General features: G+C 40.4%; 1 protein-coding gene across 15 annotated transcripts in view; it reads right to left on the bottom strand.

Moving 5' to 3' along the window:
- Positions 1–23,252, bottom strand: part of Oprm1 (opioid receptor, mu 1) — a 253,689-nt gene that overhangs the window by 211,291 nt on the left and 19,146 nt on the right. For 6 of the 15 annotated variants that reach the window (NR_027877.1, NM_001038600.2, NM_001038601.2 and 3 more), the window contains 1 exon segment: positions 21,186–21,676. Coding sequence is in view for 12 of the 13 variants with exons in the window: in NM_001038600.2 (NP_001033689.1) it covers positions 21,186–21,469 (284 nt within the window). In the remaining variant the exon portion in view is untranslated. 15 annotated transcript variants of the gene reach the window in all.

Here is a 23,252-nt window from a genome sequence, read left to right as displayed (position 1 = left end):
GCATTATTCTGTCCTGCTTGGGTACTGGAAGGCGGACACCAGTGTCAACTGACACAGTTACTGCCACTGTGTGGAACTCCCGTAAGGAAATTGGTGTTGCCTTTCCATCTTGAGTCTTATGTGGTCTCTTCTGAATTCTAATGATTCATCCAGGCTTTCAGTTTGTCTGGCTAGAAGAACGTTTTTTTCTTCTAACTCCATGATTCAAATACTCTCACTTTTTTCTCAGTTCTTCTATTCACTTATTTCAAAAGAAGGAGAAAAAATTACCTATCTCATAGCATAAAGTAAAAAAGAATTGTTCGTATTTAGTTTCCCTTCATCTTCCTCTCTGTGAGGCTGACTTCTGAATAGAAAAACTGCTTTATGTCCCATAACTTTTTTTTTCTAAACTTTAAGTAACTATTCTTCTTATTGAAAAGTCTCATCAGTTCAGGGTTTTGACAAGGTGGGCTGGTATTTCAATCTGTGTTAGAAACAAAAAGTTTCAGGACACAAATTGGTCACTTTCATCACAAATGTATTCATCAGGAGAAAGGCCAATGATATTTCTTCTTCATCTGCTAATTTGTATTTATATTCCCATAATGGGTTAAAATATTACCAGGGGATAGGACTCCTTAAACTACTACATCATCCAGTAAGAATTTTTCTATTGTGTGTGGATATCCATTCATAAATTATTACTTTTTTTTTTCAAAAATAATTTCTAAGGTGTTCTGGCTATGGGGGCCAACAATGTAATTTTTTTGGTTATCCATGGTGGACCATCTTGAAAATCAAAGATTGAATTTACCTCAAACAATATAAAAATTCAAACAAAGGTAAATGTGTTATCCATGGGCTTGAGAATACGTTTCGAATTTCTCATGCTTATACCTGTGGCCCTAGTTCCACTGAAAATGAGTAATGATTACCAGAGTTTCACCTGCTCCTTCTGTTGGCATTCACTCTACTCCAGAGCTACCTGTGATCTACACTGTCCTGACTATTCTGCTTTGCTCAAACTCAGTAGCCCGTCAATTTCCCTGCCTCTGATGTTCACATTTATAGCTGTCATCAATGATGACAATGTTGGTCATTTCATATTCTTAAAAGACTCCACTTCCATGGGAATAAATCATACTTGCTGTGTCACCTTAGCTCTCACATATCATTTCTCATGTTTTAGTTCCCCCGTTGGTGTAGGAGAATCAATAGTAATGTACACTGGTAGTAAAGTTGAAAAATACAAGAAAGACAAAACCCAGATAGTGTTCAGAGAATTAGTTTAGTTGCAACCAGTGGGTTTCTCCATTGTGGGACAGAATTTGACTGGGTATCAACATTATATGAAGATTCTCCATAATGGAAAACCAACCAACCGCCCAACCAACTGTCCAACTGTCCAACCAATGGAACAAGCAAATAAACCTCCATGAACAAAAAAGCCAACAATCAAAACAATGTTGACTTTACAAGCACATTTATAACAGAGATAAAGTAGAATTTCCCCACAACCAGAAAACTGCAAAACAACATTGCTTCTTAGACAGATAACCTCAGTCCTTTCTCTTAACTTACTTTTCTACGTATATAATTATTGATTGATTCCTATTTATTGAGTTACCTTTGTGTGACCACTCAGACTGCTCTTTTCTATTGTAATAACCAACCTCAAATCTCTCTGAAGTTCCCTGGTTTTTTTGATATAGCAAGCTTCTTAAATACATTCATATATACATGCATACATACATACATACATACATACACACACACACACACACACACATACAGTCACAGACACACCCCTCCTGTTTTGGAGGTAGTGTGCATTGACTGTGAGGTGCACTTAAACATGGTGATGTAAATTAGGAGGTTGTACCATCACCAGGAGACCAAAGAAAATTGGTGATGAAGAGAAACATTAGAAATTCTCCAGTGATGTAAACAGATGAGAACAGGCCATTTCGGGGGCACCATTGCTATGGCAGCTGCTGTACCAATAATATCTTGGCATGTGCACTCAGCATTGTTCTTAGAATAGGAAAAATCCATTCCAGCTGGAGCTAGGGCATTATCGGAGTAAATGTTTTATAGTATCTCACCATGTTGTCAGCACTGTTTCCTTTATTCAAAGTCTCTGGCAATACACTATGCCTATAGATAGAACTTTACTGGACTCTAAGTTATCTCTACCTATAAGATACATCTTACTTCTTCAAATCCTAGCCCCCAAACAAAACAAACAAACAAAGAAAAAAACTAACCAACCAGCCAACCAACCAAACAAACAAAAACATACTGTACTTTTGCTACAGCTGAATATTTGCTTCTAATTTGAGAAAGGACACAAATTAAAGAAAATTAATAGAATTCAGAAAGTTTCTCTCACTCACCAGTCTATAGGTCCATAGTCCTTGAATGGACTCCTATTTGTATCATATAGATGTTCTCAAGTCATACAACATTTAATTATATTATACTTTCATATTTTGCAGGGGTAGTTTATATTTTAGAGTGAGTATGTAGTGTTCTCAGAGTTAAAAATCTTAGGTGTTAGTCGATCAAGGCACAACCTTTGAAGGTAGTAATGGTAGTAACATCCTGGATGCCTGACACTGTCCAAGGAGCAAACATGAATCCATTCAATGGCTATGAACCTGTAGCCCTGTGGGAAATAATTTTTCTTTAATTTGTGTCCTTTCTCAAATTAGAAGCAAATATACAGGTGTGGCCGAACAGGGACATTATGTATAAGATTAGGGTCCATAGGTTTGAACACCTTGTCTGTGACCTTAGTCATGTGACTGAGCCTCGATTTCTACATCATAAAGAGTTGAATTCTATTACCAATAAAGATGACCTCTGAACCAAACTGAATGATAATGGAGCTAAACACCACTTCTATGCATTGCAGTGACAGCCAGCAGGCAGGGTCTGTTTACCATGTGCTAGAAGTCCTTCTAAGAAGTTTCCTTGGATTTTTCTTAAACTTCATTCAAGCTTACAAGATGCATATCATTGTTTCTTGGTAGATGAATAAACTAGCATTCATGGAGGCTGAACAACTCTCTCAGGAATAACGGAGGCAAGGAATCTGGGCAGATGGCTGAGTGGCAAGCACTGAGAATCTGTCTCCCCCACTGAGCTATGATTGCACTGGCAGAGTCTGCCTGATGTAAATATTTTGGAACTTTGGAGTACATTGAAGACTTGTAACTTCCATAGGAAGATTTAGGCAGTTAACTGCAGTTAATTTTGGTCAGTTTTCATGTGTTAACTGGCTAACCGTTACCCTCAGCCCAGTGGCAAGCCATGTATGAACTGCAAGAGTAATTTGCACACAGTGTGTAAGCTCCTAGTAAGGTAGGCAGCAAGAGCCCCATCTTACAAATACTAATGTGTATGTGTTCCCTTCTCGCACACAGAGACAGAAGCATGGAGCCTTGTAGAAATCTCTTCAATTGTACAAATCCCTTCCCCCCACAACAGCTGGTGACTTCACAGGGATACAAAAGTACTGGCATTTCCCCTCTACCATTCTCATTCTCTCTGTCTCTCTGTCTCTCTCTCTCTCAATCATCTGTCTATTTTGCATGAAAGTAAGACAATCAACACAAAAGGTATAAGGAAAATGAGAAAGTGACTATTTATGTCTAGTGAAAACTACAGGCTCAGAAAAGGTAGGGAAGACATAAATTTTCAACTCTGGCAGATGCTTGGAATAGAAGATGATTTACATGATTTAAAACCAAAACAGAAATATCCATGAACTTCAGACACAGGAAAGTATCTGGTTCCAGATTTAACATGCTATTTTATTTAGGCTTGTTTTTTTTTTGGCAAAAATAATAATAAGGCACAGACATAGAGAAATATTGACTATTTAGGAGTAAAAGAACAAAGACAGGAAGAGAAATAAGAGAAGTAAAGAATAGAGAGAAATAAAGCAGAAGCTACCTCTGAAAGAGAGAGGGCGTCAAGACTGAATAGGGAAAACAACACCCTTTAAACTAGTCTTAACACCCTTTAAACTAGTCTTAACACCCTTTAAACTAGTCTTCATGGAGCAATGGAAGAAATGGAAAAATCAGGGAAAGTGTAACTGCGCAATGAACAAATGCTGAAGCAAAACAAGGGAAACCCCAGAGCTGGAGAATATGGTAACTAAAATGGAAATTACCACGAAGGATGTCGGGGCAGACTTAAATGAGCAGAAGAATCTGGGCAGAGGGTCATCCAGGCTGGATGTATTAAATCTAGAGAACAGGAAGAAGGAAGAAGGAAGGATGAGTGAAGAATGAAAGGAGAAACACAAAGAAGACTAAGTCATAAAATAGAAGAGGGAGAAAGAGATGGTGTTAGAGACAGAGCCAGACACTGCCTTAAGTGGATGGAGGACCCCATGCAAGCATCCAAGAGGATGATGACCCCAGGGTAGGATGGAATCCTAGACCTACTTTGAGACATATAGTGAGGCTGTTGCGAGATGAAGAGAATCTTAAGAGTATCAGGCTTCTCACATGGAGGGAATTACCTTAGCAGATTTCTCATCAGGAATGTTGGAAGCTGGAAGGCAGTTAGAGGTTTAGCCTACTTACAGTGATAAGGGAAAAACATGAGAAGGAGAAATGAAGAGATTTCTAGATAATCAGAAACCAATGGGTGTGTTTCCAGATATCCTAAAGCAGCCTTACAGACTAAAATGAAAACAAAACCAAACAGTTGGCAATAAGGTCATATGAAGATAAGATCTCACTGACTGAAAATAAATAGGTCATTAGAAAAGCCAGTGCTTACAAAAGCTAATTTTTATACTAGTTTTTTAGCTACATGCTTCTGTTTCTGCATGAATTACGTACTTGATACAGTGAAAACGTCAGTCTAAAAGGCAGTATTTTTCCAAATTTGCATTGGAAGTCTACATTTTGTTTTCACACACGGTACCAAGCCTTAGAAGGTAGCACTAGGAAGCAGGGCTTGTGACTACTCTGGTAAACACTAAGAGGAAGTCAGTAACTGCCAAACCTTCAAGTAAAGAGAGCCTCTGGGCATCAAACATCGAAATCAGACTTGCTACCAATCATCAATGGTGCTTAGTAGTGAAGAGGAGCAGACAAACACTTCTTCATTCCCCCAGCAGTCTAGCACCAACTTAACGCCAGTCTCAAGACGCATCTACCAGCAAAGAAATCTTCAATGTCCAAATAGATTTATGAAAAATGGATGCAAAATGTTTTAAACAGAACACTGTCAAAACAGGAGTTGCAGCATATTAAAAGGCCTCTTAATATCCACTTACTACTGAGTACATGCCATGTATGTCCTTTTGGGTCTGAGTTACCTCACTCGGGATGATATTTTCTAGTTCCATCCATTTCCCTGCAAAGCTCAGGATGTCCCTGTTAGTGACCCTGTAGAACAACCAGTAGGCTCAACTAACCCCGAGACCTCCCAGACACCGAGCCACCAACCAGGCAGCATGCACCAGCTGATATGAGGCCCCCAACACATATACAGCAGAGGTCAGAGAGGGTGCACCTAACCCTCAAGAGACTGGAGGCCCCAGGGAGTGGAGAGGTAGGTGGGGTGGGGGCTGGAGCAGTAAGGACATCCTTGTGGAGACAGGGGAGGTGGGCATGAGGTATGGGATGTGGAACAGAGAGTGGACTGGAAGGGGGATAAAATCTGGAGTGGAAAAAAAAAAGACTAAATGAAATTTAAAACAAAGAAAAGAAAAGAAAAGTAGTTAGGGTTGGCAAAAATTGGCTCTGTAGGTAAAAGCATCTGTTCAAACCTGGGGACCTGAGTTTGTTCCCCAGTAGTATCTGGGTTGCAGGGAGAGAGAGAAGGCCAGATAATTGTCTTTGACCTCAACACAAGTGCTGTCACACACACACGCGCACACACACACACACACACACACACACACACACACACAGAGAGAGAGAGAGAGAGAACCTAATAATATAATTTAAAAAAATAATTAAAATGATAAACATTCATACTGTGTCAGTATTACTCCAAAGGGAGGTGGGGTGGGGGGCAGCGAATCAGAACAAAAGGAAACGGGATTTATATCCGAGTCTGTTTGTTATGAAGTTTGGCCTGTCAGTTCTACAGTTCAACGTAGGTTCCCCAGACATGTGAACTGTCTGCACGATGATAATCTGTTTTACCAAGGTTAGTCAGGTTCATGAGCATCTCAACCCACAATGTGCAAATAGACGCTCACAAAATCCCTGAGAGCAGTGGAGACCCCTATGCGTCTTAATTACCTGTATATTAAATACCACTGAGATACCTAACACAGTTCAGACAAGAAACCATTTGACACTGTAGTTATAAATATGTTGATGCTCCTTGTTATGCGAATAGAAGATACGGATAATTGTGACTTATTTCCTGTGTCATCTGGAGTGTATAATCATGGGATTTGGAATGTTTTATGTGTCTTATTGGTAAGTTAGTAGCATAAAACATAAAGACTATATACCAGGTGTCCGAATGAGAGGGATTAAATGTGTGTGTGGGGGTGGGGGGAGAAACTTCTGATGGTTACTAAGTTCTTAAGAGTAATTTGATTAACATTCATGGCAATTGAACCTGAAATCCCACTTGTCAAAACTGCAGCTGGGCATTCCCTTCTTAGCCTTTCAGTGTACCCAGATACCTGCTGCTACAGAAGCAGTTTACCATTTCACTAGTGTCTGCAATAGTAGCTTTCAGGGCCAAGTGAAAGAAAAATAAAGGTAATGCAATTTAGCGCCCTGGGGTCTTCATTTGCATAAAATTGCATATTCATGAGGTCTGTTTTTCCATCCAATAATTACCTAATTTTTTTGAGCTTAAAATCATGCCAACCTGGACTTTTTCTAGGAAACAGACAGCAGCTTATTGAGCCCTTTTTCCCCTTGTAAGTATTTTTAGGCCGAGCTCTTTTGGAAGGTATTTCCCTTCCCCTGTGGAGAATTCAATAGCATTTGTTAGGGGAAAATACGATTTATGAATAAACTAGTAATTTGGCAGAGCAAGGGACTTTTGCTAGTTTTTTTTTAAAGGCTGGAAGTTCAGACTTATGGTGCGGCAGGGTTATCAAACCAATATAGGGTCGACTTCCAACTTGGAATGGACTCATTTGGCAATAACAGTGTTTCAGTCACAAAAGAGGGATTTAAGTGTGGTTTTTAACAGGAAAACTCCAAGCACAAAGATGGTTTATATTGTCTTGTGGAAGCTTTCTATGCAATGTTCCACTGCTCCTGGGAATCACCTATTACTGTTTCGGCTTTGTAGTAGTAACTGGTTTTCCCTACCACATGGTTTATTTACAAAATGTCTGATGAGTTTGGAAATGCACGCGCGCGCACGCGCACACACACACACACACAAACACACACACACACACTCAAACACATACACACACATACACACACACACTCTCACACACAAACACATACACACATACACACACACTCACACACACAAACATATTCACACACATACACACATACACACACTCACACATACATACACACATATAAAATATTAATTTGGAAATATGTATGTATATAATGCATATGTGTGTATAGGTATATATAATATGTATGTATATATACATTACATGTACATATACATTACACATGTATATTCATATAGATGCTACAGTATAAATCACTATCAACATATATGGACAACTCTAAGAACAGTTTGGTGTGTTTAATATCCTTACTTTGTGATCAAAATGTTCTATTTCACAGCTTCTCCGAGCTAAAAATAAAAACGTATTAAGCTTTATATATAAATGTTATGGGACTTTTAAAGCTTTAAAGCATCTTGACATCCGAATCGGTATCTAAGTTTTTCATCAAATACATCACACTTCTATCATTACTCTGTCTCCCCATCACACATCCTGTTAGTGGTTAACACCATAACACACATTCATGTAACTCATGCGCACATTTGCTTTTCATATGTGGGGTTCCCAATTAGACACAGCTGTCCTGACTGGGAGCGACCGTCGAGAACTAAGCTGTTTTAACGTGGATGGGTAGATAGGATGTCAGACTGTGCGAGTGTGTGTGTGTGTGTGTGTGTGTGTGTGTGTGTGTGTGTGCGTGTGCGTGCGCACACACACACACACACACACACACACATGCATGTTGGGGATCTGTGCCAATGCTGAGACGATAATGGTTTAACATTTAAGTGGCTAGGATACAGCAGTTATTAAAAATGTGTTTTACTAGACGAGAACAGCCAAGAAGATGATAGAGATGTATCAAGGGCCATCTTCTTGGCCTAGTTTGCCAAGGGTTTTGTCTCCGATGGTGACAGGAAGCCATTAGTTTAGGGTTAGTCCCAAATTGAGCTATTTATTGCCGTTTCCCAGAAACAAAGGTTAGTCTAATTTCTACAGCAGCCTGCTATTACATTTTATGAAATCAAACACATATGTCTGTTAGGTACATTGGAACTCACAATTTTATCCCTCAACGTTATAGACAATTAATGTTGGTAATTTTGTGGCCATTGCATCTTCTGCTCTGGGATGCAGGTCAGGCATTTGTGAAGGGCTGGGTATGCAGTGGAAGTCAGCACGTCTGAGACATCCCAGCAACTTCTGTGCGACGCTTTTCTCAGGTCACTGTAGACACCTTATTCATGCGTTTCCATATCTTCCTACTCCTGTGGAAGGAGCCGGTCCTGTTCACCTGCTGTCACAACCTTTGCCACTCCAGATTCTCTGTTCTGCTGAGGCATGGCTTCACTGGGTTTTCAGGTGAAAAATTCACAACTAAGGACTCTTCTCTCCGTGTTAGCTTATGGTCTACCACCAACAAAGCGGGGTTCCGCTTACTGAAGATCTCTTCCGATACCTCGTCTCTTTTTCCAATTTGCTTCTGAGTAATGGAATATGGAACGAAATGGAGTAGTCTACTCGAGGAATTTGTCTGGGAGATGCTGAGGCTTGGTTTTCATACTGCTCATGAATAACTGCACCAGCTGAGGAGGAGGAGGAGGAGGGGGAGGGGAGAGGAGGGGAAGGAGAGTTCTCTATAGAAGCAATAGTAAAATGGGGATTTGTAATAGTCTCTGCATCTGCTTCCTGTACTTAGGATCTCCAGGCCTACACAGGTATGCCTGTGATCTGAACTTAGTACTGATGGCAGATGACTTGCTCAGAGTCTCACCATCTGCTGTTTCAGTTGGGAGATGCTCATACAAGGTAGAATGGCTCATCTTTTTATTTAGTTATGTGGATGCTTTAGCAAAAATCATGAAGTTGTTGCTCTTCATCAGAGTAAGTTTTCGTTTCTTTTCTTTCTTCTTTCCTTTCTTCTTTCTTCTTTCTTTCTTTCCTTCTTTCTATCTTTCTTTCTTCCTTCCTTCCTTTCATTCTTTCCTTTCTTCTTCCTTCCTTTCTTTCTTTCTTTCTTCTTTCTTTCTTTCCTTCTTTCTATCTTTCTTTCTTCCTTCCTTCCTTTCGTTCTTTCCTTCCTTTCGTTCTTTTCTTTCTTTCTTTCTTTCTTTCTTTCTTTCTTTCCTTCTTTCTATCTTTCTTCCTTCCTTCCTTTCGTTCTTTCCTTCCTTTCGTTCTTTCCTTTCTTTCTTTCTTTCTTTCTTTCTTTCTTTCTTTCTTCTTTGCTTTCTTCTTTCTTTCTTCCTTCCTTCCTTTATTCTTTCTTTGTTCTTTCTTTCTAGATACTTGCAGATTTGATTTTTCCAGATTCCACCTGTGTTAGTCACCGTGGGTTCTTCTACAGATGCTCTCCGTGGGTATCTTTGGACAGCAACGTGGGAGAATGAAAAGGCAATCCTCCACAGATCAGCATCCTTCTTTCAATATAAATGTGGAGTATCTCTCCAAACCAAACCACAGAAGCTCCCTGAACAATAATTTTACCTTCAAAATATTTATAAATTTTTTGTTTTCTTACTCTTAATTATGTGTATGAAGATGTATCTGTGTGTGTGTGGGTACATGGGAATAAGGGAAGACCCACAGAAGCTTGATACCTCAGATATTCTAAAACTGGAGTTCAGGTAGTTGTGAGCTGCCCAACATGGGGACCCAGCTTTGGTCTTCAGAGCAGTGTGCTCCCTTTACTATTGAGCCATCTATCCAGTCCCAAGAAGTTTACTTTACAGAATTCCAATTTTTCTTTTAGTCATTAGCTCTGAGGAACAGCCCCCTAAATGTTGTTCTGTTCTTTTTCTTGATACTGCCAGGAACTGAACCCAGGGATTCACAGTTGCCTGCCAAGCGTCCTACCATTGAGCTATAGCTTCAGCCTAGCACTGTTATTTTCACAAACCAGAAACAGGACATGGAAAAGCAAAAGGTTAAAAATGATCGCAACATTAACATACTACAATCTGGCCAATAACACACACACACACACACACACACACACACACACACACACACACACACGTAAAGGGATGTGGATACACTTTAACATGAATAAAAAGGAACAAAAAAGGCTAAATCTACTGGGATGAGGAAGGACTGGGATGAGGCAACAGATCCAAGTAGTGAAACTGGAGAGTAAGCTAGTTGGCGCCCCAGTTCTAGTTTGTTTTGGGGAGTGGGTTCGATAGATAATTACATAAAACATATTTGATAGTAAGATGTAAAATTTAATGTGCAGTTAGACATCTTCCATTTCTAATGCCAATTCTAACTATACAGAAGTTATTTAGTTGTATAAACTTTAGGTTACTATTAGGTTAATAATTAGATTGACACAACATCTGGTTAATATTGGTATGTGGTGCTTTTATCCATTTACAAGTTTTTAAAAATAAACTTTATGAAATTATATAGAACACTAGAATGGTTCAGTTGTCTTACATCCCACAGTCTATTGGGTTTTAAATACAAGAGTGGAAAGTTTTGTGTGTGTGTGTGTGTGTGTGTGTGTGAGAGAGAGAGAGAGAGAAAGAGAGAGAGATGGAGACAGAGACAGAGACAGAGACAGACAGAGACTTAAATGTAACCACGGAAAAGCCGTGGTTCTTGTCTAAATAATAAACATAGAAAGCTGAGGCTGGCACCGCAACTGTCTCCATCATATTTGTCAACATGAGTGTCAGCTAAGCAGGTCACAGATATGAACCACTGGTGTGTGGGAGTATCATAACTTCAGATCATAACTGAGCTTCTACCAGTAGAAGTCTACAAATAATTAATGGGTTCTATTTTCCCAAGCTGAAAGGCAGACTCAGAGAACAAGCCCCAGTTAGCCCGAGATAAAATGTTCCCTGAGAATGTCACAGTGCAACATAAAGAAAACCTGCGGACACAGACTTTGTAAGGATCCAGATCTCCTATTTCCTTCATTCTGACTCCAGTGAGGCAGGGTCTATCAGTAACACAATAGACTTAGACAGGTTCTGGGAAGACATAGAAATAGAGAGTGTACCAGGCAGCCATCCAAATGAGCCCTCAACAACTGACTCACACACGCATCCTCTATGCAATGGAAAGTAGCAGTCTTAAAGGCTTAAAAGTTAAGTGTCATATAGATCTCTGCTCAAATACTAGTTTTTTTTTTTTATCATTTTTAACTAGGTAAATCGGGCTTAAATATGTTGATCATATGAGAAGGTTGGAGAATGTTAGTACTTTCCTGAATCAGTTGATACAAGGCTGGGGATGTTTAGAACAGTGGTGTGATTTAGAATTGCTAGTAGGGAATCTAGGATATAGTACCATTCAGAAAATGTTAATAATGGAGACAATGACAGTGATGATGACAACGATAATGGTGACGTTAATATGGTCCCGATGGGATTCAGTTTTAGTGAGGGGGACACTGCCCTGGAGGACGGATCTCTGGGGACCATGTGTTCTGTTTTATTAATGTTTCTTTTTCTGGACTTGTGTTTATGATGGACTTAATATTTCCAAAAGCACTACTTTTATTGTCCTAACATGTTTTCCAGATGTTGCTCATGTGTTCAAAAGACAATATGTATCCTGACCCATGAGTGGTCTAAAAACAACTGCTTCCAAAGAGCTTCTTTGAGCAATTACCATTCCAAAATAGTTTAGTTCTTCAGTTCTATGGGTTTCTGTTTCACCTAGAAGGCTAATCAATTTATTTTGTGTATGAATTTAGCATCGAAAACTCTGTGAGAGAAAAATGTAACAGGTGCACTGCAGAACACTGTACCAGATCCTGGTACCAGAATCAGAGTGCTTTTATTATATTAGAGACACGTCTTTAGGTCAGACACACTTTGAAGGTGTTTGTAAGCAAGGACATGTTTTTTCTTTCCTTCACTTGTGATTATTTGGAACTTCTATATTGCCGAATGATCATTGCTGGTAAAATGGTTTATTTATTGTCTCCCTTAGACTGTGCTTTTGAGAAAAAGAAGGTTGCTATCTAATTTGGCCACTGTGACTGAAACCTGGTTCATCAAAGAGAGTGTTTTGTTCATAGTTCAATGAACATGCCAACTGTGTTTAATATTCTCTAACATTGCTCTGTGTGTCTGTTGCTTCTATGCTGCTGTGAGGGTGCAAGGACGGCTCAGGGTAGGGTTTGAACTTTAAAGCCTGATCTCAGTGACATAGGTCCTTTGGTAAGACAACACCTTTTAAATTGACCTGAAGAGTGCAATCAACCAGGGAAAAAGTATTCAAATGTGCGAGCCTGACCAGGTTGGGGAGGGGCAGTTTTATTTAAACTACCACACTCTGGTAAACAACTCCCACCTGTGTGGCCTCACACGCTAGTAATAGCAGTGCGTGGGAAAGGGAGTCAGGAGGACCAGGAGGTCCCTAGAGTCTCAAACTCTAAAGAGTATTTGGGGCAAGCCTGGGCTACAGAAGAGACCCAACCCTAACATTTTCTTTCCTGGTCATACTCATCTTTTGTGAGAACTGTATTATTTAATATATGGAAGACTTTAAAGTCCATACAATTTTAAGATGCAACTTCAATCCTCATATGTGACTTATATTACAAAGGGTTAATTGATTTTCTTTGTTCATCAGAAGGAAAAAAAATAAAAGAAGGTTCTTTATTAGCACTGTCTGCTTTTAATGCAGTCACTAATTTTAGAAACCTCAGACCATCGTTGGAAGCAAACTCATGTTTAATTTCACTCAATCCATGCGCTTTTCTTTCCAGAGCTGATGGGGGATGAATAAGAATGAAATAACGTCAGCAATAATTTCCTTTATTCTTCTTGGCAAGCACAATCAGGTGCTGATGTTCAGGTTGTACTGCTGGCAACATTTTCAATTAACATTTAATCTTCCCCCACAGAAAGTTCAACCTCGTGCTGGCACGGAACCCAGCATTTCAGTGGAAGAATGTTGAAAAACAAAGAAAGCTGTCCCTTCTGTTTCCTGCTGTTCTTCCTAGACTCTTAGTTCTGAGAAGGCACAGTATGCCTCATGGGGGGTTATCCCACACTACACGCAATGCTTGCTTTATTTGTAGAGTTTGCTGTCTTGATTTTGGCAGTTGATAGACATTGACTTATTTCATTGACTAGAGGGTAAGACTCAACAAAAGTCAGGGTGGATGACCTTCCAGTAGGATGGAGTTATAAATGCCTAAATTTCCAAAGCTAAAATGCAGACAAAGTTGTGAATATAAGTATTTTTTTTTCTGACTCAGATTTAACTCTTATTTGGTCAAAACGTTTCATTCTATGTTATCAGGATTTACCTTTTATTGCCACACCAATGTAAAAGTGAAATATGAAAATTTCTAATCCTGGCTTGATGATTTTGGAAACAGTTTCTCAATCTGTCTTGGAACTCATCATGGGTCCCAAGCTGCCTTTAAATTCATGACATAATTTGTTCAAAATTTTGGTTTGTAGTTCTCCCACCTCTGAATTTATTAGGCATTATGAAAAGGTTCATCAATCAGGGGAACATTATGTATTTGCAGAAGGTCTTCTCTCTAGCAAGGTGGGTTTGAAGTGGTCCAGTGGCTTGAGAAACAGTGAATAGGAAGGAAATGAAGATTGACCACAGTGGTGCCCATGTGATGCTTTGCTTTGTTTCTATAGGCTAAAAGGGTAATCTACCGATCAATTTATTTGAATGGATAAAAACTGCGATCTAGGGCAAGTAAAGGCTCTGGGTGCATGTCACCGTGCTGCTGCTGCTGCTGCTGCTGCTAGTTAAAAGGTCCATGGTTAGTTAAAAGGAGATCAAAATTTATTGTCCTTTTTATGTAGACTAGATTCCTTGCTAGAACTTAGATCCAATTCTCGCCTAAGAACATTTGACAAGATGAATTTGTTTCTAGTGGATTCTATATCATTCAGTTACAAGTCTATTGAAACTTAGCTCTCCAGGCAGATTTCAGCCTGGTGGTTATCTGTGTAAGTAAAAGTACTGTTGTACGCACAAGGAGGTGTTTGCTTAGCACAGCTGGTCAAAGGATCAATCATTTCATTTATATGTGGAGGGATGAAACTCTCAAGGTATGGGACCAAGTAGGAAAGGGATCTCAAACAATGTACATGAAGTCACTGAAAAAAATCTCAGACAGAAGTCAGGAATGATCCACAGCCTCTGATCACCTGGGACCCCTCTTAGCTACATGGACAGACTGAACTAAAGGAGGTGGCAGTGTTCAAAACAACTTTTAAGAACTATAGCAAACAAATGTTCAAAATACAATTGTGTTACATAAGTCAGAGAGAAAAACAAATAAAGAAAAAAAAACCCAATCAGCCTTTGTGTTTTAAGTATCATAAAGATGTCAATAGGCTCATGGGGCCCTGCTCATCCCTGAAGATCTAAAACCAATTATTGATTGGGGATGGAAGGAGAGACGGTCTCCAGTGGGGTAGCCACTTAAATATCGCCAATGTTTGTGTAAGCAACACAAATGAAAACAGATGAGTCATTATAAAATAAATCATGAAAGAGATACTAGTTAGAAGTACTAGTTAGGAAGAAGTACTAGTTAGGAAGAAGGTAGTAGGTGTGAGGACGAAATGAGAGGGGAAGGCGTATATGATTGACATGCAGAGTGGAAAGGGTCATAGTGAGACTTACTTTATGAATGAACAGTTTATGTAAAAATGGTGGGAAGCAGAGCTTCCATATTCATCAAGAATGAAATAAATCACTCGTAAGACCCTGAGTGATGTCATTGTCTGGCTGTACAGGTGGGTTCAGTGTGGCTGGGATGCAGACCCAGATAGCTCTGCGGACAGATGTTATATATGTTAAGAAGTTAATATGAATCCCCAGATGACAACATCAGCCATTCCCAAAAGCCTGAGGGTGAAAACACTGTGCAAAAGCCTAAAAAGTAATCAAGATAAACATGAAGAGCATTTAAGAGAGGACAGCCTTCAGAAATCCTTTAGACATCCTCTCTTCTTAGCACTCACCCTTAATCATTGGCTAAGGGTGGTCAGGAATGCTGGTAATCATTTGGACCAATGGAGAGATGGAAGTCTGGGGACATACAGAGGTCATCCCATGTGGCTTCTATTAGAACCCAACATGAGCATCAGGTGAGCAAAGGCAATGCTGCCCGACAGACTCATCTGTGGGAACTGTGCTGTTACCTATTTTCAGAACTTGAAAAAGTATGTTACATCAACAAAATTCTGTGTCTATAACTATTATGAACATGACCACTGCATAAATAGAAACTTTTATTCCTCCTTTCCAGCCTTTGACTGATAAGATCTTGTGGGCCAAATCTAGCTGGCCACTTCTTTCTATGATTTGTTAGCAAAGAATGATTTTGTTATTTTTAAGTGGTTGACAGACATGGAAAGAAAAATATTTTAAGGCATGGGAGCCCAATATGGAAGCTCAAAATTTAGTATCTATATAAAGTCTTATTGAGACGAACTGTTCCCATTTATTTTCATAATCTCTATGGACTCTTCTAAGCTATGACAGAGTTGAGTCATTACTACAGGGATTATCTGGTTGTTTACAAATCATTTACTTTCTCGCCTTTTATAAGAAATGGCTCACTACATTTCATCCCCTGGGCAGGAGGCATGTGCGCAATTGGGTGCTCTAAAATGAGGTGAAACCTTACCTTGGAGTAGTTTAAACTCAATTTTTACTCTGTCTAATGAAAGCATTTAGGGTATTAACATAGATTTTAATGTTCCAGATTGAATATGTAGCTGAATGTAAATTTTATCACCCTCACTGTTAGAGAGAGCAGGTAGTCTTATAGACCTGGAGCCATTAAGTTGTAGGCAGAGCCTTGATAAATGAACTATTAAAAATTAGAACAAAGATTTTGTTGCTTAAAATGGTTTCTGAAATGTGCTAAATGTAGCTATGAAATCACTGTGATGGTGTAGCTGTAGGCTAGTTACTATTTATCAGGTAATTTCTCCTCTGTTTTAGAATGTCATTGGTAATAAAGGGTAAGACCTCAGACAATGGAACCACATCCTAAATTATGCTCCAAGACATTCTATATTTCATCACACAATTCTAATTTTACTTAACCCACTGTCTTTAGAAATATATGGAAATCAAGTTAATTTTGATAGTTTTACTCCAATATACAAAATAAAATGTGCCGTGTCTGATTTTGAGTGTGTATGCTGCACCTAGCTATCTGGTGCAAGAGCAATGAGGGAATTATGGGAGTTAAACTTTGCTTTCATACCTCCCCATTTGTGTGGTGAGCTTGCCGCTGCATATAATGCACAACTGAACTTCTTGATTGTCTTATGTGAGGAGGATTCTGTGTCTGTAGACTTATGCAATTGCAGTTCAAAAGTATTCGGGAGATTTTGTAGTACTGTACTCAACACACAGACTTCTTGTTGTTATTCCCTAAACAGTACAGCATGTCATCTACTTGCATAACATTTCTATTATATTTAAGATTATAAACAGTCAGCAGATGATTTAAGATACCAAAATTATAGGGAAATACTGGACCATTAAATACAAAGGCTTGGGGTGTCTGGACTTGGTATTTCTAGGAGTCCTAAGGTCGAATCCTCTTTGGGTACCAAGAGTTGACACTATTTCCTTGCAGATTGCTGTATATTCCATCAATCCTTATTCTAGGAGGAAACTGTAGAGACTACCTCACTGAAATTATTTGGTTCTAAAATGTACTTGTGGGTTTTTGCATCCACTCTAGAGATTGTGTGGGTCTGTAGAGAGCTGTGAATTGCTTGAAGGGCTCTGTTTGTAAGTTCTCAGATGGCTCTAAACAAGGTGGTGTTCTGCCTATGGCCTCTCATACTGTGAACCAGGATCCTTTCTGAAAGCTCGGTTTTGCTTCTCATGTTTCTTTGTAGGTTTTCTTTAAGAATCTGAAGTAGGCTAGCTAGGTAGAGGGAAAAGAGAGGCACATGGCATGGTGGCTGGAGGCAGAGCAACCACAGTACTGAGATACGGCTGAGTATGATGGGTGCTCAAACAAAAGCCAAGATTACACAAACTGCCTGGAAACAACACAACTGACCAAGTACCCCAGAAACTGCGCTGTGCATCGTATGTTACCTTATTGTTAGCCTTCCAGAACTAGCTATTCCATTGTACATCGGATGTTATGATACGCCCCAACTCCATACAAGGATAGAAAAGTGTAGTAAACCCTATTTCAGGAACATCCCACACCTTCTCTGGAATTCCTCACCTTAACTCATGAATAATCCTCTTCTCTATAAATGCTTGTCTAAAGGACAGAGCTGTCCAACCTGCCTGGTGTTCTACATTCTCCTGTGAAGCCTTCATTTCCTCTTGGGGGTTACTTTAACTCTGTAAGAGAATTTCCTCCTAATCCTTTGCCCTTTCCTTCCCATCTGTGATCATGATCTGTGATAATGCCTGAGGGAGAAAACACTAGGTAGAGGTGTCATAACGGTCTCTGAGACCTCCCTAAACTTCACCAGCCACAGCAATTTTGCTCTTTAAAATTCCCTCGTGTATAGTGACAAAACACCCTCTAGTAGCCAAAGCACAGGGAAGCTGTTAAGGGCCTTATCTGGACAGTATGTTAGCCTTTATGTAACATGACTTCCGATGTGTGTGGTGGGCTGTGGAGTTCAGTGACAATTGATCCATAATGTGTATTCAGTAGGACATCCTTAAATAGAAACACACATGGAACAGGTTTACGTGTTGATTAGTTGATGACCGTGTTTCAACCAAGGCTCACAGCAATACTATGGTAGTCATGGAGACTTTGCACAGTTTACCATGATAAGTGATGAGAACCCCTGTATTCATTTCTTTTTACCTGTTTATTCCCATGGCGACAGTAGGAATCGGGTCTCAGTTCAAAGCTGTAGAGTTGTATGTTTAATTATGCACACACATGCCCACCTCTGTGTCTATGTGAACTGTAAATTGCTGGTATCAATCCACAATACTGACTCCTCTTTGAAGCAGATGATACGTAGGAACAAAGCTTTTCTCCCCCACTTTTAGAACCAAAGGTCTTCTCAGGCGATGGTAACCTATGATATTTCATGCCTTTGGTCCAGGACAGAATCCCTTTTCTTAGATTCCTAAGAATGGAACTTTTTAAGAATCCTACTTAAGCTTCGCTCATTTATGGTGTTGTGGAAGGGATAATGGAGATGCTCCTGGGAAAACAGAGACATTAATCACATCATCGACACTACAGTTATTTTTGCTGCCATTGTTATTATAGTCATCTGTGATTCACTCGGCATGCTAAGCTATTCTGGACCACGCTACCTTCATCTAGCCAGCAGCTCGTGGACTACTTAATCGTATTTGTTGTTTTAGGCCATAGATGTAAGTGAGCTCCTTTTATTACTTCCTGGGCTCATTGTTGTACTTTTCTTTTGTAAAAGAGTGACGAAGTCCCTGAGCTAACCTGGGACACTACAACTTATAGTTAAATGAGCTCAGCCACCAAGGCACAGCATCTTCAACCCACAGATGCTTGACCAGCACTTCATGTGTCATCGAACTGCCTCTCTTTCGGTTTCACATTCTTTTTTTTTTTTGGTTCTTTTTTTCAGAGCTGGGGACCGAACCCAGGGCCTTGCGCTTCCTAGTCAAGCGCTCTACCACTGAGCTAAATCCCCAACCCCTCGGTTTCACATTCTTATTCCCAGAAAGTTGTCTGCCCATGGAATTAAGCACTTGATCTGCCACAGGTGGGTGTTTGGGTTGACCTTTCAAATAGAACTGCCTTTGTCAGAACTTTCAGTACGGAGAGAGAAGCATAATACCATGTTCTCAGTGAGAGACAGTGTCACCATGTGTCTCCGAGTGAACAAGTGAGAGGAAATGCTTTTAAAATGAACCTACCCAGCCAGGAACCCACTCAGCACTGGGAAAATACCAAGCCATGTCTGCTCCAGCTGCTTCCTGTGCTCCCGGCTCCCTTTATAGAAAAATAGAAGCCAGGGGAGATAGAAAGGGGGAAGGAAGATGCTAAGACTCATAAGGAGAAAGGGCTCCTGGATTCTTGGGCAATTGTTTCACACCTTTTAAACCCAAGAACACATGTGTAACTTAAGGATGTTTTGTTATTTATTATCATTGCTGTAAACTGAGCTTTCTCTCTTGGTCTAGCAGAAAGAATTAACTCAAATCATCAATTTATATCCTAATAAACACAAAATCATGTGAGCACAGTGACATTCAGGGGCGTTGAGCTAGTGAATATCTTTTCTCAGTTTAAAAATAAAAAATCGATTTTCTTTGTATTGTCTCAATTGTCTCACACAGAAAAGCCCAAGCCCATTTCAGTTCTCTCATTTTATGATTCTGTTTTTCCCCAGGAACAATGAATAGCATATTTTCCTTACCAAAAGACATCTTTTAATTACTGCCTCAACTGTGGGATGAGACTGAATCTCTCATTTGAATCTCTGTTTTGAATTACAGAGAATAAATGTCTTAAAGCATACATTTCTCTATTGATTTCCTTCCTGTATTTTTCCTTCTGCTGTTAGCCTTCCTTTCAATAGATGGTGCTCTTTTCTCAGAGACACATCCTTCACCCAAAGACCAGAGAAATCAGCTTTACTTTAAACAATCATTAATTAAAGAAATCAGACAAGCAATTTGCAGTACCTTGGGAACAAAAGCATAATGAGTGAAATGATCTTTCAGTGACTCTGAGCGCTCTGTTGAAGCCTGTGACGTGTGCTGAATAGGTGAAGCAAATATTGTAACTAAACATGAAAGTGCCAAGCTCACGATGCCATATAACCCCGCTGGGAAGAAGACTCCAATCAGGAGCCATTTTAAAGTGCTGGGATATGCATCTGCTTTATCCAAAGTGGATAGATAAGTACTCCATAGTAGCAGGCTGAATCTGAAGATGTAACTCAGTACCAACACGAAATTACTTTCAGTCTTTGCCAAATTCACTTAGAACACCCAAGACAACAGAAAGCAGACCTCAAACTCTTTGAACATAATTTCACTAGACAGAGATACTTTCCTCTCTAGACCATCCTGAGCAACTCCCAGTAATACAAAACGTTGCTGCTTTTAACTTCCATAATTGCCTCCCATGTTTGCAAGCACTGAAAAAAAAAATAGCTATGCCCTGAGCCACCCAGCAACTCCAGATCCCACTTGGGACTCCCTCAGCAGAACTGCAGGAAGAAAGTGGGAACTGGGCTAAACATCACAACAGTATACTTACTACATCTAAGCTACCCTGTCCTGGAAAGCTCCCTCTACCTGGGGCAGCCTCAGCATAGGAGAATACTCTCAGAACACGGGAGAAGGGGTGGGGCTGTCGTCCAGCCTAAACCAGCATGTCTAAGAAAGTTAGTGATTTCATCTCTTTAACCTACTAAGAAGTCTCTGTCCTTCAATTAGGGGAAGCAAACTAGGTTCGCCTCCTCACTGTTTACAACTCACTGTTCTTACAGCTCATGCAGAGGGATGATGGACTGCAAGACATGCTTCAAAGACCCTCTTGATTTAGAGTAAGAAGGGGATCTAAGATGGAGACTCCCACCCTCATATCTTAATAGCTTTGGCCAAAGAAATGTCTTCTCTTTGGAATTTTGAACACTGCTTTATCAAAGGATTAAAAAACAAAACAAAACAAAAAACAAAAACAAACAACCAACAAAAACCCAGAAAAGTAAAAGTTCATACACAAACAGCCAGTGCTCTATTCAAGCCATCCCTTCTTTGTACTCCTCTGTCACTCTCGGGCTTTGTCCCCTTCCCCTCTGCGGAGCTAGGCATTCAGAGCATTCCTTACCTTACAATCACATACATGACCAGGAAGTTTCCGAAGAGGCCCACTACACACACGATAGAGTAGAGGGCCATGATGGTAATGGCTGTGACCATGGAAGGGCTGCCGGTCTGAGGGCACAGGCTGTCGTTCCCGCCAAGCCCGGTGCGGTTCAGACCGCATGGATCGGACTGGTTGCCATCAACGTGGGACAAGTTGAGCCAGGAGCCAGGTGCTGGGGAGCAACTTGCCTGAGCTAAGGGGTCTGAGCAGTCGCTGGTGTTCCCTGGGCCGGTGCTGCTGTCCATGGTGCTGAAGGCCTGCTGCGGACTAGGTAGGCTGTAACTGAGAGCACTCAGACTTTTCGGGTTCCACGCGCCCCAGCCTCTTCCTCTCACAGCTGCCCTAGGCTCCGTCAGATTCTTACATGGACCAGCCCTAGTGGAACCAGAGAAGAGCGGCAGGCAGAAGGGAACGTCTGAGCGTCTGATATTCTCCTCTGCTTGTAGCCCCCTCCCACCTTAGAAGTACACAGAGGCGCATCTCAGAGCTTCCCAAAGCGCCACTCTCTGGGTGGAAGGGAGGGAGCGCGCGGGCTGCGAGGGATCCAGAGGCTAGAGAGGAGGGAGGAGAGGAGTGGATTTTGCGCAAAGCAATCAGAGAGTCAGCCTCCTCGGTCGGTCGGTCTCCATGCACTTCCGTGTAAACGAGTGTAAAGTGGGGTAAGGGGGCGCAGAAGGAGAGACATTGCAGAGAAGGGTGGGAAAAAGAACAGTTAAGTTTCTTTGTAACAACCATACATTAGGTCGGTGTTTTCATCAGTTAGGAAAGTCATTGATCTGTTATAAGGTCAATGACCCTTATACTTAAACACTCTTCCGACTCAACTGCCCATATGCAATTAAATGGGGCTGGAGACCCACTAGTATTGTCCTTTACTCTGGTCCGCGTATCTGAAACAAGAATAAAACTTCAGTTCCTCAAAAATTCAACCCCACAAACCTGTTCAAAGCAACAATGGTCTTTCTCTGGAAAGGAAACATTTTGTGAAAGAAGCCTGTTTCATGTGCCCCCACTCCCTCAATTTCTCTTAGGTTAGAAGATCTATTTACATCTGATTTTTTTCCTAGTGAAGAAGCAGCGCAAGAACACATTACAGAAATGAGGGAAGAGGGGCGATAACCTGTAAAACCCAGTAAGGATCCCACTGTCAGCTCCACTCTCATGAACCTGCTAAGAAAGATTTATCCTTAACTTTTGCACTTCCTCCACACTCACAAGCTTCTGGGAACAGGCTTCTGAATCAAGCAGAAATTTTATTCTTCCTACTGTAGAGGTTCCAAAAGGAACTACACAGCTCTTTTGAGTGTGAAATAGCCTTAAGCAAGATCCTCGAGGAACCAGAATGCATTTAAAAAATGCTAGAACTCATGTCTAAGTTCACAAGTGCTTCTGAAGGTGTACAATTGTAAATTCAGCAGTAGTATGCTTTGTTCTCAACACTGTGCATGCATATGCATGTGCAAACCCACAGTTTTAACTATAAATATGGGAAATAAATGCTCTCCCTTGGTTGTGGAAAGTTTAACTGAATTCTCACAGACTGTGGAAAGCAAGCTTAGAAGGAACACATAATTTTACTTTTAGACACTCATTCTGGAAAAAAAGATTACTCACAGCTAAACTATTAATTGTAGACTTTTGGCCAATGTTCAGTATTATTTTTATATTTTTACCATTTTGCATTAGAGGGTGCAATTCCAGCAATAATATAGATAAGGTCTCCTAGAGGCTGCTGAAATACTTTGAAATATATTCTCCTAGGAAACACTGTGTCAGCTGACACGACTGAGCTGAAATCTGTGTGCCCAGCATTCATCAGTCTCCCCAGGACACAGAGCCATCCCTATCCCCTGCTTGGAAAGGCAGGTTGGCATGTGGTACTTCCTGCTGCCTTTGCTATCAGATCATTTTGTGATATAGCCTGTAATCTCTAGCAGTGTGAGTTTGAATATATTACTTTACCGCACTGAATCATAGTTTTTTTCTCAGAGTACAAACCTGAATTTTATGCAACCATATGTTCTCATC

The sequence above is a fragment of the Rattus norvegicus genome, chromosome 1, assembly GCF_021556685.1.
Source record: "Rattus norvegicus strain SHRSP/BbbUtx chromosome 1, alternate assembly SHRSP_T2T, whole genome shotgun sequence".
Lineage (NCBI taxonomy): Eukaryota > Metazoa > Chordata > Mammalia > Rodentia > Muridae > Rattus > Rattus norvegicus.
This window is presented reverse-complemented; position numbering and strand designations above follow the sequence as displayed.